Here is an 18610-nt window from a genome sequence, read left to right on the forward strand (position 1 = left end):
CAAAGAAAACAGATTTTGCTGTTTAAATGAAAAGAAATAAAGGGCAAAAGGAAGGAGAGGCCAGAGCAATTTTCTACAGTCGTTCTTTCTAGATGCACTTACTGGTGCTATGAGGAACATTTGCTTTTCTCTGTGAACAGCAGACCTTCCCATCACTGGGAAACTAAACACAACACTGAGAACTGGTTGGTAGCGTTTCATCCCAAAAGGGTGCTGTTGCGCTGTCATTGTATGAGACTGAATGCTTTCACCTACTAGGAAAAAGAATCCCTTGCTTTTTGACCCCTCCTATAGTTCATTGCCCTTGCTGTTTGCCAGGAATCTCCCTCTGGTTCTTTTGCTCAGAGTGACTGTCACTGCCATCATATAATTAAACGCTAATTGTATCAGATGAACATTACCGGGAACCTAGCAGATTAACCAATATTCTGTACCTATTTTGGCATGTATACATACATATGAGTTAACTTGGTTTAATCTGGAGTGAAACTGTGCTGATCAATTTTGGAAATAAAGAAATGGTTGTTGAGGGTAAATGCCTGTTTTCTGCTTAGGAAGGAGTATACTGTTTTGTTTGATCTACTTGCGCCAAAAATTAGTCTTCAATATGATATGTGGTGGGTTTGACAAGCAACTGTATTCAGTTATTTCTGAAGCACTAAACAAGTAATAGCAGTTAGGAGGTCCCTGTTCAGTGCTCTGGAGCTCCGGCCATGTTTGAGTAGCTGAATGTGATGGTTCTCCTGAGATAAATCCATGTAAGTGTTTGGTTGTTGAATTCTTAGTGACTAGTGAAACAAAATACTATGAGTGTTGACTTAGAAAATGAGTGCTATTGTGGTTATCAACATACACATTCAGTATGTTCATTTTGTGCTAGTATTTAAAGTTTTGTGGCTTGTCTCGTAACATCCAAACACAAAGTTAAGAAAAGGAGTGTCGAAACTCTTCATATATCCTTCAGAAATTGTACAGGAGCATATGTTACATGAAGTGTGATAATCCCACAGGAGTACTCTCGGATGCTGGAGAGCCTTGCTTTAGCGTTGGAGTGCACTACAATTTATACTGGCATAAGGACCTTAAGGGTAACATATAAATATGCAAAAGTGCATTTGAAATTAATTTAAGAAACAGGGACCTTAATTTCACTTACACAAGGTTCTCTCTGCACAGCTTGGAATTACAGGGAGCCTTTAACGTGAGATGAAGTTGTTGCCTCTCACTCTGAAATGTCTCTCTTTTGCCACCGTGGTGCAAATGGGCTGTAGCGTAAATGGGAATTGGGCTTGGAGTTGGCATGGTAGCCAAATGAGTGAAGGACCAATATAAAGTCCAGCACTTAAAAGCAGGTGTAATAGGTTGCTAGATAGAATGAGATGGATGGTACTTCTGGTAAAGGGCAATTTGGACACTCCACAAATGTTTAGAGGTACATAATATATACTGTTTTCATTTATCTGTGTGCTAATGGGTAGAATGAGGGCATTGCTCTCCTAAATTTCGCTCTGGTAAGCTTGCAGTAAATAAGCTGAAATGAAAATGGATTATTTCTGATTCTTTAGGCTGTAGAGATCTGATTTTCTTGAGGTAGTATTTCTCTGAATTGCATTTAATAATTAATAGCCTAAATATGGTGGTAATAGGTATATGAATAGCTGTGCTTTAGAGTGGTTTTTTGTATCTCCTTTTTCTAAGACCAAACTCCAAACCCTACCTCCTCTTTGGAAGAAGAATCTGATTTTATGAAAAGTTGTATGGAAAAATATTTTCTTGGGGGGCAGAAATTGCAGAGCAGTCCTTCTGAAATGACTCCTTATTTTTCTAAATAAAGGTTTTGTTGCTAATATGTAATGCTGTTGGGAAAAACCCCACTGAATAATGAAATACGACTTTTGCAGGCATTTTCTAACTTTTTCATTGCCAAAACTGTTATCGGAGCACGAAATAATTAGTATGAATCTTAAGAATTGTATTTGCTACCTTTTTGATTTGCAAACAAAATTTAGAATTCTTTGTAAAAATAAGATGGAAAAACCTAAAACTTTACTTCAAATCTCTCTTTTTTTTTCTTTTTATAATAGGGCTTTATTTGTCCTCTCTGTATGAAGTCTCATGGATCAGCTGAGGAGCTGTTCAAGCACTATGAAGCAGTTCATAATTCTGGCATTGATTCAACTCATGGAGGGGAAGGTCATCTGTCACCGGAAAGGTGCAACAGTACTCATTTGTGCATGTGCTTTTGTGTCAGTGTTGAGCTGCTTCTAATTACACTGAAGGCTGTATTAATTTGAACACTTAATTATGTAGTCAAGTATTTAAATGTTCATGCCCCATTTCCAACTACAATTAAAAAGCAGCTTGAAACTTACATTGGCTGATATTGATCTGACGATAAATGAAAACCAGATACACATGTTTATATTGTTAATTAAGTCACCTGTTTCTCATGCAGCTGACAATGCAGTATTTCAGTCCGGAATGATTCTGAGGAGTGTGGCAGAAAAAATACAGGTTCCTTCTAATTTCCAGCATAAAGGTGAAATTTCATCTTTTGAAGGTGGGGGAGGACAACCCTGAATATAAGAGAAGGAACCTGATTTTGTCCCTGGGTAGTAGTTAGAGTACTTACTGGGTAATTACAACATCAGTATTTGCCTAAATAGGTTCCCATATTACCTAGTTATTTGCAAATCTGAGAAGTTTCTGTCTGTCTCACTAATTGTCCTTCTGTGTTCCAGAAACTCCATGTTGATCTTCAGAAATCTTTTCTAATTTATTTTATTTGACTGTTTGGTCAAAACTGTATTGTTAAATATATTCCTAGGAAACATATCAGGTTGTTTTATTTTTGAGAGCAGCGGTATGTAGCAGGAACTGAAAATGTGAAACCGCGGGTGGTCACCTGCTAACGGAGCTGGCTTCCGCCAATGCTGGGAAGTAAATGGTTCAAACGTTTTGTCGCTAGTAGAAATGTGACTCCAAATGGTAAATAATTCCATTGAAAGAAATACATATATTTATGTAATTAACTCAAGAGAGGGTAGTTCTTCAGTGAGAAGAGTGTGGAAGGTAACATATTTCAGTTGTTACCCGAATGAAGATCTGTATCTCCCCAATATTGTGCAGAGCTGTCAAGCCAGTAAGAGCCAGCATTAGCAGAGGTCTTGTCTTCATGCATGGATCGGCCCTTCCTTGTGGATAGCTGCCTCCTCTCCCAGCTGCTGCAACAAAAGGAATTAAAATTAGGGCTTTATATAGGCGAAAATGGTAGGGTACTAGTGAGGCTGTATTGGGTTTCCTATGTGCACATTTATTCAAGAATGAGTATTTCTTTTCTGTCTGATTTAAGCTTTTTTGGAGTGATATAACTTAGACCTGAAATGATACTCTTAGTAGAGTAATAACATTCACATGGGGGAATTATTGGTCATAACTATATTGTTTATATAGTTTATGAAATATTTATTTTTATGCCTGCAAGTTTCCAATGTCAACCAGATGTTGGCTGGTGAAAATTATTTATTTTTTTTCCTGGCTCTTGACAGTTTAAGGACAAGTGGTTTTGTTTTCTCTCATATAATTGAAAAAGGGGACAAGGTCAGGGAGTTTGAATGGAGTGAAGGGAGTCTGGTGAGAGCTGTTGTGTAACACATGAGCTATTTCTTCCTATTAGTGTGGCATTCTTTAATGTTTCTCGGTTGCATGCTTGCTTGAGAAAACTCTCATTCAACATAAACATGTTTCTCCAAGACTTGGAATCCTGTATTAAGGAAATATTGCAGCCTGCAGCAGGGAGCCACTCTGTTAGCCATCTAGGAGTGAAGCTTCCATGTAATTCATGGGACCAAAACTGGGAGGTGAAATTCCTCATTTAGTCAATAGAGAAAGCTAGGTGCTATGAATTACATTGTGTCCTCTTCCTCCCACCCCCCAGTAAACTACCATGATTAAGTGCCAAGAGTAAATCGGGTAACTCAGGCTATTGGTACTCGGTGCTAGGGTGGAGGCACTGGCATTACAGGTGGGGAGCGGAGTGGAGCATAAGGAGAAGGTAGTAAGGATTTGCCAGATGGTGAGGCTCAGCTGTGCTGAGAGAAGGAAGGGATTGTAACAGCCGTAGCAGAAAGGGAGATTTGGTGAGGATTTGGATGGCAGTGAGAAAAACAAACTTACAGTGTCTAGAGTGATCCCTTACACTTTTTTTCCCCATTCATTTTCCACTAGTCAGCTAAGCTGAATTTAGTTTTCAGCTTAAAACTGTCAAGCAAAACTGTGTTGGGAATATCAAGGCAACTACTGTAGAAGGGTCCTTACTTTACAAACTCTCTCTCCTCCCCTCCTCCTCCCCTCCTCCTTCCCTTCTACTACAAACTATTTTTATACAGCTCAAAACCTTTTATGTGGTACGAAGACCAGAGCATCTTAAATGCTTTAGTATTGCAGATCTGGTATATGTTCAGCCCAACTTCAATATAATTAACTGTTTCACCTGCCTGAGATTCTGTTTATAATCTTAGGTGTGAATATTAGTTGACTTAGTTACTCATACTGGTGAGAAAGCTGCTCCCTCCTCTCCACCCACAACCAGTGTATGGGTTTTGGATTACAGCTACACCTGCCTCAGTAAAGTTGTATTTGCAAACCTCCAGTGAATGTCTCACACAGGCAGAATAATGTGTAAATAGCAGAAAATCTTCCTCTGAAAAAAATTAACCTCTCAATGTCCCATGTTTGTTTTGCCGTTAAAAATGGTCCACCCTGGAGTTCTTGCTTCACTGGTTCAAGTGCATGTGTTTCACTTGCTGCTTGATGACCCTGACCTGATGTTAATATGCTAGTGTAGACTGAGTCTATTCCTTCCCAGTTTAGCTAAGGAATAGCTTGCTTTGGTTTTTTTTTATCTCCTAAGCATGAGATAATTTAAAAGAATATCTGTGGGGGAGGGGATAATGCAGCACAGCAGCAATAAAATTGTATAGTATAAAACTGAGTGAATTTATTGGCATTGGCACCGACACACATATATTCTGTGTACTGCTCAGTGTTGCTGCTGTACAAACAACAAGAAAGGGTATGTTTGCATTATTTTAATGACCTGTGTATTCTAGATTCGGAGTGGCTGTATCTCAGTAATGCAACATTATCCTTATATGTATAGTTGTACAATTCTGTAAGGAGACCTGCGATTTAGAAGGATGCTGTCTAAATCAATTAGTAACAGTAGTAGTTGTGGATCTTGGGCTCTTGCATGGCTGGAGGCTTGAGCACGAAATTTGAGAATTTAAAATCCCAAGGCTTTAAACATTCAGCCTATTAAGTGAGTGTGTCCGTGGGACATACTGAATTGCTGTGTGGATGAAAAATTATGTAACTGCGTGTTTCAAAAGGAGTAGGATAGCATGCTGTCTCTTAGCAGTGTTCTTTTACATGATATGGGAAGTCAAGGAGAATAAACCTGTCCTTTTCATAAAAAGGCATGCAAAACAGTTAAATGTCCCAATGCACAGCTTTGCTGTTCTGAACTCATGTGGTTGACCTGATGCACCGATTTAGATTTACATTCTGTTTTCATGAGCCTTTTTGCATACCTATTTCTTTACTTATCCAATTAATATGTTTAGCATTTTTCAAGTGATGTGCAAAGTGAACTAAGTATCTATTAATCCAGTTTGTTCCAAGTTTAAAAAAAATTTAAAATAACTATTTATAATTATGTAAGTTATATTTATGTAGTACGTGGCTATCACTCCAGTTATTTAGTACATGTTATAAACTGTATGTAATTGACAAAATGTAACCACTGCATATTCATTTTCTCCACTACGTGGATTTATATATTCAGAGATGAAGTATCACTGCTCCGACAAGAAGTCCAAGACTTGCAAGCTTCGCTGAAGGTTGGAAATGTATTTTACTTGCACTTGGTTCTTTGTTTCAAATTGCTAAGTGCTCCACTGTCTCAAGCAACCAAATTTACAGTTCTTTCTCCCCCATCTCCTTTTTTTTTTTTCCTCCCCCAGGAGGAGAGGTGGTATTCAGAAGAGCTGAAGAAAGAACTAGAGAAATTGCAGGGGCAGCGGCAGCAAGTAATTGCTTTAAAATACTTGAAGCAGGTTTATCATCAGCATTGACATTGAAGATTAATACCTTTTTTGTAAGGCACGTGGCCTGATTTAGTTAGTTCCATAATTTGAATATTGACGTGTTCTTGAAAACAAAGCTAGCTGTCTCTCCACAATGCAACTGCATACATAAATCTGAAGAACAAAGTCAGAACAGATAATGATTCTTCTATACTACTCCGTACAAGTTCAGTTCAGACTTTTGCTTCTGTTGGGCTTATTCAGAACTCAGTTTATTAAAGAAAATAAATTGAATGTGGTGTTTCATCTGTTATGAGAAAGGGTGATGGGGTCTTTCTTGTAAGAACTTTTGGAGAACAGTAGTGTGATTTCACAGATGTCCAGATGAACTGAACAAACAAGGCAAGGCAAATTGTGGTGTGCTGTGCCGTAAGGAAGCTCTCGCTTCTTTTATTACTGTGAGCTACTTAAATACTAGATTGTCACAAACCTCAGAAATTGCTTTCTGACAGAATGCCTTCTCAGAATGTATTTAATGATGTCTGTAACCTCTGTCTTTAGGGCAGATTTCAATATTGAGGAAAGGGAAGGGAGGGGATTGTTACTGGAGTCTTGCAAGTCTGGAAGCCTGATAGTGTAGTGATACATGAAATGGAAAATCATCTTGGCCTTTTCCAGTTTTCCAGATGTAACTGTTTGAAGTCTGGTATTTTTATACCGCTGTGCAGTATTTAAGCACAGAAGTCTTTATTTCCCTGTCTTTTCCAAAAATGGGGTGAGCTTTGGAAGTAGTAGTTTTTATTCCTACTGTCTAATGATGTGTTTATTCTGTTTTCTTAAGGATTCTAAGTCTGATGGATTGACAACGGCTACATCTGCAGGTGGCTAACATTTTATTATATTAATTTCTGCACTGTTCTGGAATTTCTGGTTGTTTTTTTTTTTTTTTCACTGTAGCTTTTAGGTTTAGGAAAAAGCACTTTTGGTAAATTTAAGAGCTGGAAAGCTGGAATGGTGCAATTACTGGACAAAAAGTTCATTGTAAGTGCTTAAGATAGATAGCTCTTGATAGCTGTAGTCTGGAGAAATGTTCCAGAGGCTCGGTGTCTGTAATGTCTAGAAGTGAGACAGGAGTTCTCCTGACTCTGAAAGCAGTTCTCATGAGTAGTTTTGAACATGGTTTTAATTATTTCATATATTCAAGCGTTCAATACAAGTCTTTTGCTGAGAAAGACAGTGATAGTTGATACTTAAACTCTAGCATTTGTCAGGGCTGGTTTTATTTAGTGTTTTTCTGTACTGATTGCTAGCAAAGAAAACCATGAATTTTGGGGGTTTTTTTGGTTTGTTTTGTTTTGTTTTGTTTTGTTTTGTTTTGCAGACCAATAATTTTTGCTCTTTGTTTTTCTCCATGAGGCACTCATGGAATAAAATTTTCCTTATGTACGCATAAAGTATCGACTGATGATGATTAAAGAGCTTTTAATTGCAGTTCGGGGCTCAGAATTCAGCAGCATGTTGCAGTGATCTCAAGAGCTATTTGTGACCAGTGAAAACCAATATGTACCTAATCCTGCAGAGTACTCGACTAGTGACAGGTTCCAGCATCATGCTTGTAGATATTTAACTTCAATAAAGTTGTTCACTTTGCTAAGCTAATTGAGTGTTAGGTGAATTTGGATTATTTATTTCCCTGCTCTGGTTCAGTACGGGTGTGAGTAACTGTGTTGTCCTAGCTCTTCCAGAAAATAATACTATTCTTTTTATGGAAATAGAATCATTAGAACGGCAACTAGAAGAGATCCAAGTAGAAAATTTTAACATTAAGCAAATGAAAGACTTATTTGAGCAAAAAGCAGCACAACTGGCCACTGAAATTGTGGGTAAGTATATTAACATGAAGTCTGATTCTGTTCTCTACTTGTACAACTTGTGCAAGTGATCATTTATTCAACTTCCTTCTTATTAGATCTTAAATCAAAGTATGATGAAGAAATCAGCCTTCGGGAAAGTGCAGAACAGAAAGTGACAAACCTGACACAAGAACTGCAGAAGGAGAGAAGTACAGTGGAAGACTTAAAGACAGAGCTGGTATTCACGTCACACTAGTGTTTTTGTTATTTTCAAGTCAAGGGAGGGATACACTTAAATGCTTGCAAATGCAGTTTGGAGACATCTGTTTGTGGGCTGAAAAAGTTCAGAACACCATTGTTTCTGATCTGTTTCACTGACCTACATTTTCAGTGTTTTTCCAGTGAGGAAATGTATGTTGTTTCTGACTTGTATATTAAAATTTACCCTATGTTATATTATAGTCTGCTTGTTTGATGCTCTAACCTTCAGCAATTTTGCAGAGTATTACACACATAGATGTGCTGTGCAGACCTGTACTTGGAGCAGGCCATTGCTGACTTCCACAGCTGTCTTTAGGTCACCCTTTTTCCATGAGATGTCATGCTCTGACTGTCCCTGGACAGCTGCATTCATAAGAAGCGCTCAGAGAGGTATTTTGTGACATGGTGGCTGAAAGGCTGGCAGCTGTCACCACCGTGTCTATGTTAATGTTGTCCCTCTTGCGCTTGGCTGATAATACCAATGTGCGTGTATTCCAGGATTTTTGGCTCCTGGTGACTTTTATATACAGCCATGGCTCCAGGGAGCAAGCCCAGTGACTCAGCAGTCGTGCTGCTTCTAAGGAGTAGTGAAGGGGACTTCCTAGTTTCTCCCACTCAGCCACTGCTTAGCCTGGAGGAAAGTAGGACTCGTTTATCCCTCTTCTTCCTTGTAGTCGGCTGCCCTGAAGGGCTCATGAGTCCCTCTGGCCATGCCCAGCCATTGGACCTTTCTATTCCTCTCTGTTTAGTTGTTTGTCTTCCTTTCTCCTTCTGCATTCTTACCTTTTCCTGTACCTTTTCTCTTCTAGATGCCAGCACTCCTTTTCTCTGCTTTGTTTGGTGCCCACTATTGCCTTCCCTCTCTTTTCCCTTTATAGCTTTACATTTTGAGGGATGTTATGGTGCTTTAGATGTAATTACCAACAGATTTACCTATGGGTCTGCTATGAGGCATGTATGACAGTACCTTCAAGACATTTCCTTCAGCTGCCCTTTTTTTGTCTGTTCTTGTGGTTTTCCAAAATAGTTCTTGAAGACAGAGGCAGTATCATTATAAAAGTCTATGTAGCACTGGATTGTTATGTGTCTCAGCCCTGAGATGGGCTTGTGAGTATTACAGCAGCAAAGCATATATGGTAATCCGTTCTGTAGAGTAGAGGAGTCAATACAGCCTACTTCTCAGAGTATTGTGACTTCAGATAAATTTCTTGCATGGATTCCCTGTCACTTCAGTGTTTTGTCCCAGGGAAGCTTTCCCTCCTGTACCTAGCCATCTACACACATAAAAATTACAGAAATTTAATCTTTGGGACCTTTTCCCGTTTGTGAGATTTGGTTGAAATCAATCAACAAGTTCAAAGTTTAGCAGGCAAGAACTGACAACCAGCCATTAAATCCTGTTTCCTTTGGGAATGATAATTACTTTTCTTTTTCTTTCTTTTTTTTTTTTTTTTTTTGTGCACAGCTATAATACTGTATATGTCACCTTGTCTATAAATAAACGATTTGTAAGATTTTTAGAGATGACATTGGCACTGGAAGCATGTCTGCCAACAGTGTGTTGCTCACTGCTACTCTTCTACTTTCCAGCTACAAAGGCCTGGTGTGGAAGATGTGGCTGTCTTGAAAAAGGAGCTGGTCCAAGTTCAGACACTGATGGACAAAATGACGCTGGAACGTGAGAGAGAATCTGAAAAGCTGAAAGATGAGTGCAAGCACTTGCAGGCAGAGCAGGCTAACTCGGAGGTAATAATCATACCTAAAGATGTGTGTGCTAGCTTTGCCATGATTTTCATATGAAAATGGAAAATACTAATTCATCATGATGAAAAAGCCTCTTTCTTAACTGAATCTTGTAATTTATCTGATAGACATGTTTCTTCATTCCAGTAAATTGCATGATTCTGTCAATATCTACCCTCCAAAAGCCCTCATGCTTTTTGTTGCAAAGCCTTTTCTTGGCATAAAAAGTTATTACAAGAGCCCAATAGCAGAGGAAAAAACCTTCTGACAGAGCTGTGCTCTTTCTACTGGGAGAGAGAAATAGAGCAATACCTGTGTGATTCAAAGACTTACTTCTCTTATTGAGCTACGTGCAGCTAAAAACAGTTGTTACTGAAAATAATGGTTTTGGTTAATGTTTGAGTTGAGGTGCCTGAAAATGGATGCTAGTGTGTTAAAATACATAAAAAATTATTAATACAAGGTTGATAATAATTTCAGTATTCTCATAGGACGTATATAATTCTTGAACTTACAAAAAATTTAAAAATCTCAAAGGATATTGTAAACTGGTTTTCATTTTTGTTTTTTCTAGTTCTTACTGTCAAATGGGAGGCCTTTTTACACCTGTTATTTATTGTAGGAATATTTTGTGTGTAAGGTACAAATCTGTTCTGCACACATACCCCCCTGCCCCGCAATCCACTGCATAATGGCCTCCAAGTGTTGCCTGTTGCTGACTAGAGCAGAAAGTGAGTGACTGCCAGGCCTCACCATGTCCGAAGGTCAAGATGTCAGGATGTCACCTGTAATCTGTTTCCAGGCAACACCACCTTAGTTTTCCTCTCTTTGTTGCTGCAGTCTAAAGTATGAAAGAAAATCTATTGTTCTCATGTTAGTTGAGGTTTTTGTTATTTTATTTTACATTTTTTCTCCATATTTTCCTGGATTTGAACTTCTAAAATTCATCTCATTTAAAAGGGACCTCACTGTCTACTTGATTTGCAGAATATGCTGGTTTCTTCAGAAGTACTTTGTGAAGGCTTGCCCTGCTTTGGCTGAGTCAGTGGAAGAAGCTTTAAATTGCTGATGGGAGATTTGAAAACGTTTGTCCATTTTTGCTGTTCTTGCTTATAGAATTGATGATAACTCTGTATTTAAGGAAGCAAAGCTAACTGCCTCTCCCATAGCAAATATTCAGTTTTCTTGGTTTTGGTTCCTCTGCTTTTCTACCAGTAACACTTCCGCTTCCGTACAAGATGGAGAAAAAGGGATGCAACAGCTCTGACTTGGATCTTTAAGAGGAAACTTTACTCCTCAAACTGTCTCAGATCACTCCTGGCTAAAACCTGTTTGATGTTGTTTACCGTGACAGTGAGGGAAATGTCTGACAAAGATAATGGCAAGAAATCCTGATAAAAATACAGTATCACCAAAAAGACTTTTGTCCAACATATAATTTATTCTACTGAGGAGTTGGTAAATCCATACCTGCAGAAGAATTCTCTTGCTGCGTGTTGTTGCACCTCACTGATGTGTTGGTTGGTATAGTTTTACTAATGGATGACTTCACAGTGTAACAGTCTTCACCGAAGACTGTCAGCTGTGTTTGAGACCTTTTAATTTTGCTCTCCCCCTTTTCCATTTTGCCCTGCCAATGCAGCAATGCCAGCCAAATTTGTCAATGCAGAGCTGTGGTCCCTAGTGAAGTGGGGTCCTTGCAGAATTCACCAGCTTACGTGAGGAAATGCCTAGGGTTTCTGTAGGACTTCTAGTATCCTCTGTCCTGTTGTGAAGGATTTCTGACATCTTTTTATTATGGGGTTTCATGTGCCCTAGAATTCAGAACCGCAGTTTTAACTTTCTGTTTCTTCATTTGCACTGCAGAGCTTTAGAGAAGTGCTGCCTGGCATTATTCTAAACTCCTTAGGGCTTTCCCTCCTGCGCCCCTCACAACAGATATGTTGAGCTCCAGGAATTGTACAAGGGTACAGTATTGTACTAAACATGAATCTACCATTGTTTTCAAGTTAAAATTATGTATGCCAAGAGCTTCATCAGACATGAAAAAAGGAATATCACAGTTGGAGTTATGAATATAATGTGGTTATGTGGCCATGTAAGTTGCTGCATGATTGTAATTTGGTTTTAACTGTGAGATCCCACAACTATGCTGCAGAATTTAAATTTCACTTCAAAATACTGTCTCTGTAGTCTTTTGTGGTTTTGGATATTTAGTTTTCATGTGAAGATAAAATGACATAGTGACATGGGTGTAACAAAAATCTTTCATCTTAAAACATCCTCACAGAAGCATGAATTGGTCCTGTTCCCCCAAATTAGGTATGTTTAAGTTTTGACATAACTAGCCATTTTAAAATGTAGCTTTAAAGTGCAGCCTTTAACAGGAAAAAAGACAAGTGAAGAAGGTTTTTTCAGTACTCCTGGAAGTAACGACAGATTGGGGAGAAGGCTGCATGATCCCCTAGCTGTTACGATGTGTTCACATAAGAAGTCTTAGATGTATAGAAGGATTATAAACTATATTGCAGCAATTATAATAATATCAGATGTCTGTGTAGTATCATCAGTATGTAGGCTGAACCAGAGAAGACTGAGTTGCTGCGTGGCAGAACATGGTAAGCAGTGGCAGTCTGGTTCTTCTCAGAAGTGTTACTGTCTTCTCTGCTTAATTCCAACATATGGCAAGAATAGCCCAGGATGTGTTCAAAATAAAAGGTTTTCTGTTGATGTAAAGTGACACATCAGACATTTAAAAAAAATAAAAATTACTCAAAGTCATAGTGGTGAAAACTTTTCTACTTTTCTTAAAAATAATGCAATTGTGAAAAGTGTTAGCCATAAGAAAACAAGAAATGGAAGTCCTTCATTGGCAGAATGGGTACAGTTCTGGCCATAAAAGTTTGGCCATGTTTCATCTCAGCTTTGCTCTTTAAGACCACCTCAAGGGCTGAAAGCGTAAAGTGGTTCTTACGCCATCCTTGGCTATTTTGCCAAGCTGGCTGAGGATACATACGTTAATATTGGTTCCCAAAGTGAGCTGTCTTTAAAATGTTAAATTCATGGTGTAGGTGAAGAGAATAACAAAGATCACCTTAACCCTATATGAGCATCTTCAAATGCTGCCGGAGAAGGATGTGAAGAATAGTATAGCGCTACAATTGTCACCTAAATGTATTCATTGCTGTCCTTTTTTGTTTGTTTGTTTGGTTTGGTTTTTTTTGTTGGGTGTTTATGTCTTATGTCAGAATTGTGCCTGAAGCTGGTGTGGAGAGATCTCAGATGAATGCTCATTCTGAGCTACTCCTTCCATGTTTAGTTTTTCACTATAGTGACTCCTGCATAGTAAACACATTATGAAAACAGCTGCACTGCTGTGGAGCTAGGCGTTTCTATGAAGCTCTGCAGATTGGGATTTGTTTCAGTGTCTGATAGATCTTCATAAAATACAGGGCCTAGGCTTGACTGTTAACTTGAGTGCCCACAGAATTAAACAAGATGAGTAGATTAAATTATGTGTAAATTTAATAAAGCCAGGACTGTTTTTTTTCCCACTAAGCAAAGGCATTAAAAACACCGGAGTACTTCAAAAAAAATTTGAGGAAGTGTGTCTACTAACAACTTTTGTGACTGCTTATTTCCATCTTTCATCCATCCATTTTATTTTTTCTGCTTTCTAATGGAGACACTTAAATTTGAGGTAATTTTTTTTGAAAGCTTTTTATTCTTATAGTAGATTTCTGTTGTATCAAGATAATTTCAAGAGGTTAAACAGATACATTCCTGTTTGCTTATTGGTTCATTAATCATGCAGACACATCAGCCAGACAATATCAGGAATGAATATTCATCCATGATGTATTTTCATGTTAAGAATGAAATGTAGGATGGGCTTATTGAATTGTGAATGAGAGAAATGTATCTTTATGCATATAAATTACGATTCTAGTTTGAAAGGCTGCAGTGGTGTCCTTAGCAAGCTTTTGCACTTTTTCTGCATTATATTCTCTCAGTAGTGAAATATTCATACACCGTTTTCTGAGAACATCCTGGAATGTCTGTCTGCCAAAGAGAGATCTCAGGATGTGTTTTAGCTAATAGGTCTGTAATGAAACAGTCTTGTAAAGCACAGCATTACAGAAAGTCAGAATTAATAACTATATGTAGTCATATAATGTGTTCATATGTTCTCTTTGGTCTTCCTTTTTCTGTAGGAAGGTTGTAAATAGTATGTTTATTGTCTACTACTTCTGCTCTGCTTTAGTTCATTCTTGAATTCAGTATTTATACATTTCTGCTGAAATCTGTGGTTATGAGAACAATAGGAAAGAAAACTTCTTTAGAAAGGTCACTATTATATAGTGTATTCAAAGTGAGTGCATTCATACACGGCATGCTTTAGGGCAGCCATTGTTACCCATCTAAAGTGCTTTTCTTGTTTGCTTCCATTACTGTATTCAAATACTGTGCAGTCATTGATATGTTCTGTTTTGTACCAATCCTGTTTAATGGGGTAGTATTGTTCCCCTGATTATGCTGACCAGCAGGGCTGATGTGCCCAAAAGTCACACACCAAGTTTGCATCGGATGCCAGACTCACTTCTAGTGCCTTTTCCACTACATTTTCCTTACCAGGGAGGCAAAGATTTTGGCCACGTAACTGCAATGACTTGGGAGGGTTTCACCTTGAGCTAGAACTGCGATAACAATAAAATCACAACAGATTATCCGTTTCATCAGTTGTGGGCTCAACCTAGCATTCTCTATTGGACTGGGGCCAATTTTTGTCTTCTGAAGTAGGACATGAATGAATCTCAGCTGGGAAATTATGCTCAGTGGTACTTCTGTAGCTGATGGTGCTCTGAGATTAGTTTGCAGGTCATTTTTTTATTCAGCTGTTTATCTGTATGCAAGATGCTTTTTATTTTGCTACCAGATATCTTGCTTTTGTTGGGTTACGCATGCAGAGCTTTGTTTTAAATGTGGATTTTTTTGTTTGTCTGTTCAGGCTACCATTAACCAGTTAAGAGCTGAGCTTGCCAAAGGACCTCAGGAGGTAGCTGTGTATGTTCAGGAGCTGCAAAAACTTCAAAGTTCAGTCAAAGAGCTGGAACAGAAAAACCAGGTGAGAATGCTGTTATTTCCTATGCTTATCAGCTCACATTAAAATGGAAACACGTCACACATTGCCTTGGGAAGCACTGAAGACTGTAACAAAACACTTCTTGGTGTTGCAGAAGTTGAGAATTTCTTTGCCATTTTGCTTAACACGAGGGATATCATAATGTACAAGCAAACGCTGTATTTTAACGATCATCACTGTGTTACAACTGAAATCCTATGGGTTGTTATGATTACAGATTTCTAATTGCTGCAGTTTATGCTTACCTATTATTAAGCAGTATTGCCATCTCACACATTAAAAGAAAAAAGTACCCTTTGAAATATTACGATGTTTGCCTGAAAATCATAATTCAGAAGACATATTGAGCTCTCTTCATTGGTTTTCCCGTTTCTTAGCTTTTAGATTGTACTCCTGTCATATTTTCTGGCCATTTATCAGTCATGCACAATAGAAAATGGAAATAAATTCCAGAAGCTTCTCAACTTACAAATATTCCTTGAGAGCTTTCATCAAAGCGCTTTGACCTTGCTGTATTTTGTATTTGCATTAAGAAAGCATATGTTGTGGGGTAATAAATGGAGGTAAGGGAGGAAAGGAGACAAAGAGAAAGATGCATACTGCTTTTTGTTGTGTGTATATATAACACTGTATCTCAACTGTACATATTACATATATGTATTTACCTGCAACCTTGTCAATCTTGGAAAATAGGAAAGGGCAGAGACCAAACAGTGCGTATTTAATGTAATCAGTATTGGAACCGGCGCTGTTTAATATCTTTGTCGGTGACACGGACAGTGGGATTGAGTGCACCCTCAGCAAGTTTGCCGACAACACCAAGCTGTGTGGTGGGGTCGACACGCTGGAGGGAAGGGATGCCATCCAGAGGGACCTGGACAGGCTTGAGAGGTGGGGCCTCTGCAAACCTCATGAAGTTAAGGCCAAGTGCAAGGTCCTGCACATGGGTCGGGGCAATCCCAACCACAAATACAGGCTGGGCGATGAGTGGATTGAGAGCAGCCCTGCGGAGAAGTACTTGGGGGTGTTGGTTGATGAGAAGCTCAACACAACTTGGCAACGTGCGCTCGCAGCCCAGAAAGCCAACCGTATCCTGGGCTGCATCAAAAGGAGCGTGACCAGCAGGTCGAGGGAGGGGATTCTGCCCCTCTGCTCCGCTCTGGTGAGACCCCCCCTGCAGTACTGCCTCCAGCTCTGGGGTCCCCAACATAGGAAGGACATGGACCTGTTGGATCGGGTCCAGAGGAGGGCCATGAAGATGATCAGAGGGCTGGAGCACCTCTCCTATGAAGACAGGCTGAGAGAGTTGGGGTTGTTCAGCCTGGAGAAGAGAAGGCTCTGGGGAGACCTTACAGCAGCCTTCCAGTACTTAAAGGGGGCCTACAGGAAAGCTGGAGGAAGACTTCTTACCAGGGTCTGTAGTGATAGGATGAGGGGCAATGGTTTGAAACTGCAAGAGGGTAGATTTAAATTAGATATAAGAAGAAATTCTTTACGATACGGGTGGTGAGACACTGGAAGAGGTCGCCCAGAGAGGTTGTGGCTGCCCCATCCCTGGCAGTGTTCAAGGCCAGGCTCGATGGGGCTTTGAGCAACCTGGTCTAGTGGAAGGTGTCCCTGCCCAGGGCAGGGGGGTTGGAACTAGGTGATCTTTAAGGTCCCTTGCAACCCAAAGCGTTCTATGATGATAATCTAATATTAAAGCAGCATTTGCAAAGAATATGAGAAGGTGCAATTAAAATTCGGTAAATTAAACTTGCCTTTAGTAGCATGACTCTTGGTTTGGCTCATTCAATCAGGTGCAGAACTGAGGTGGCAAGAATTGTCATGCTGTACTTTTCCGCAGACCAGCAACACTGAATAAAGCTTCTGGCAAAATTATTGCTATACAATAGAGAGCCGTTGCCTGAATATATTGCTACCCCATTAACAATGTGGAGTGAAACAGATCGATGCATAAGATAACCATACTTCAAGAGAGTGTCCTCTGCTGTGTCAGGTTAATGCCAAATACCACCTGAGGAATAGGAAGAAGTGGCAGCGAGCTACTTTTCCTCTTTCAGTTTCAGTGACTTAAAGCAGTTTACAGACACCTCTTTATGCAGCTTTTTGGAAAAGCGATATCCATAAGAGTGGTATGCTAGCCAAGGAATCTTGGCCCTGGAGGACTTGGACCTAGAATTGGAAAAGGTTGGACTAGCTTCCCAAATAACAGAAATTGCTCCCACTTCAAACAGTTTGCTGTCCTTGACGAAGCTGTCGGGGAAGCGGGGGGAGCCATTAATGCAGGATAGAATGTATTGCATTTTGATACGTACATCCATTTATAATTCCATTGCAATGTGGGAAGATATTTCTGTGCATTGACGCAGAGTTTTTCAAGCTTATGTACAACCTCAAGCAAGCAAGCTGTTTCTTACATTTTCAGGAGCTATACTGAGAAGAGCAGATGACAAGTAGATAAGATCAGTTCTCTCAGACCAGCAGGAACTGCCTTTCCTTCATTTATAAAACACTGTAATTACAGGGCTTGGCTTGCCTTGCAGAGGCCAGTAATGTCCTGTAGCCCAGGAGAGACCTAGTGTGTAAAACCAGCGTATTCCCTGAAGTATAAGACTTGCTGTAATTCTAAACCCATTGCATGTGGGTTTTTTTGTTTTCTTTTAGGGAAATTATGATCCATTATCTACAGGGAAAAATGCTTAGTTTCTAACCTTCTACTGACGTAACTATTCTGAAATTTGATCACTGACCTCAGAGTTCGTTCTTTAATGCCTGGCCACTGTCGCTACTGACGTGTATTCCAAGGAGCAGTTATAAAAGAAGGGATCAGGGTGGTGTTCCCCCTTGTACCTTGTGAGCTTTGAAGGCTGAGGACTCTTTGTTGAGTCCTGTAACATACTCTCATTTCCTCTTTCTTTTCTGTGGAAATCAAGGCTTGGGAGAGAGAGGTGGCTCGTGCGTGCCCACATATCCCTTGATATATCTGGGATGCAGCTGGGACATGCATCCAAGTAGGAAACACCGCTGAGTCCGCTGACGTAACCTAAACGACCGCAGCTTGGCAGCTCTGTGGCCCTGAGTCTGCTCACGGGCTTCAGTCCCGCACGGAGGTAGCAGGCTGTCGGGCAAACCCAGCTCTTCTCTTGCGAAAGCAGCAGTAGCTGTTTGCGGCTCTGGCCGTGCGTGACTGCAGAGGGTGTTCGGCTGCCAGGGGCCGTGGCTTTAAGCACTGGTATTCATTGCTGTATTGATCGTCAGGCCAGGGAGGAGGAGAGGAGAGTAGTGCACGATGTGGAGCAGCATCTCCAGCTGTGTGTACATGCTGCTCTTGGTGTCCTTTGGATCGCTTGTAAGGTGATGGGTAAGACGCTTTGCTTCTTTTTGTTTTACATAGCGTTCCTGAAAGCTTCCCAGAGTCTCAGTCTGCTTCAAGACAACACTAACTGTTTCTCTTCCCCCCCACCTCCTTGAAAATTTAAGTTAGTGCCCTGCACTGTCTCTTCATAAAGTAACTCATAGCA

The 18610-nt window shown here is 39.7% G+C and overlaps 1 protein-coding gene across 6 annotated transcripts in view; it reads left to right on the forward strand.

Annotated features, from left to right (window-relative positions):
• EEA1 (early endosome antigen 1) overlaps window positions 1–18610 on the forward strand; it is a 78491-nt gene that overhangs the window by 20831 nt on the left and 39050 nt on the right. For 3 of the 6 annotated variants that reach the window (XM_030002751.2, XM_030002746.2, XM_030002748.2), the window contains 9 exons: window positions 2085–2212; window positions 5846–5900; window positions 6024–6089; window positions 6928–6967; window positions 7862–7969; window positions 8056–8177; window positions 9791–9946; window positions 13629–13643; window positions 14952–15068. In XM_030002751.2, the coding sequence (XP_029858611.1) occupies window positions 2085–2212; window positions 5846–5900; window positions 6024–6089; window positions 6928–6967; window positions 7862–7969; window positions 8056–8177; window positions 9791–9946; window positions 13629–13643; window positions 14952–15068 (807 nt within the window). Of the gene's footprint in view, window positions 1–2084; window positions 2213–5845; window positions 5901–6023; window positions 6163–6927; window positions 6968–7861; window positions 7970–8055; window positions 8178–9790; window positions 9947–13628; window positions 13644–14951; window positions 15069–18610 lie in introns of those variants that run through there. The other 3 variants (XM_030002747.2, XM_030002750.2, XM_030002752.1) reach the window with 2 other exon arrangements.

This window comes from Aquila chrysaetos, chromosome 26 (genome assembly GCF_900496995.4).
Source record: "Aquila chrysaetos chrysaetos chromosome 26, bAquChr1.4, whole genome shotgun sequence".
Lineage (NCBI taxonomy): Eukaryota > Metazoa > Chordata > Aves > Accipitriformes > Accipitridae > Aquila > Aquila chrysaetos.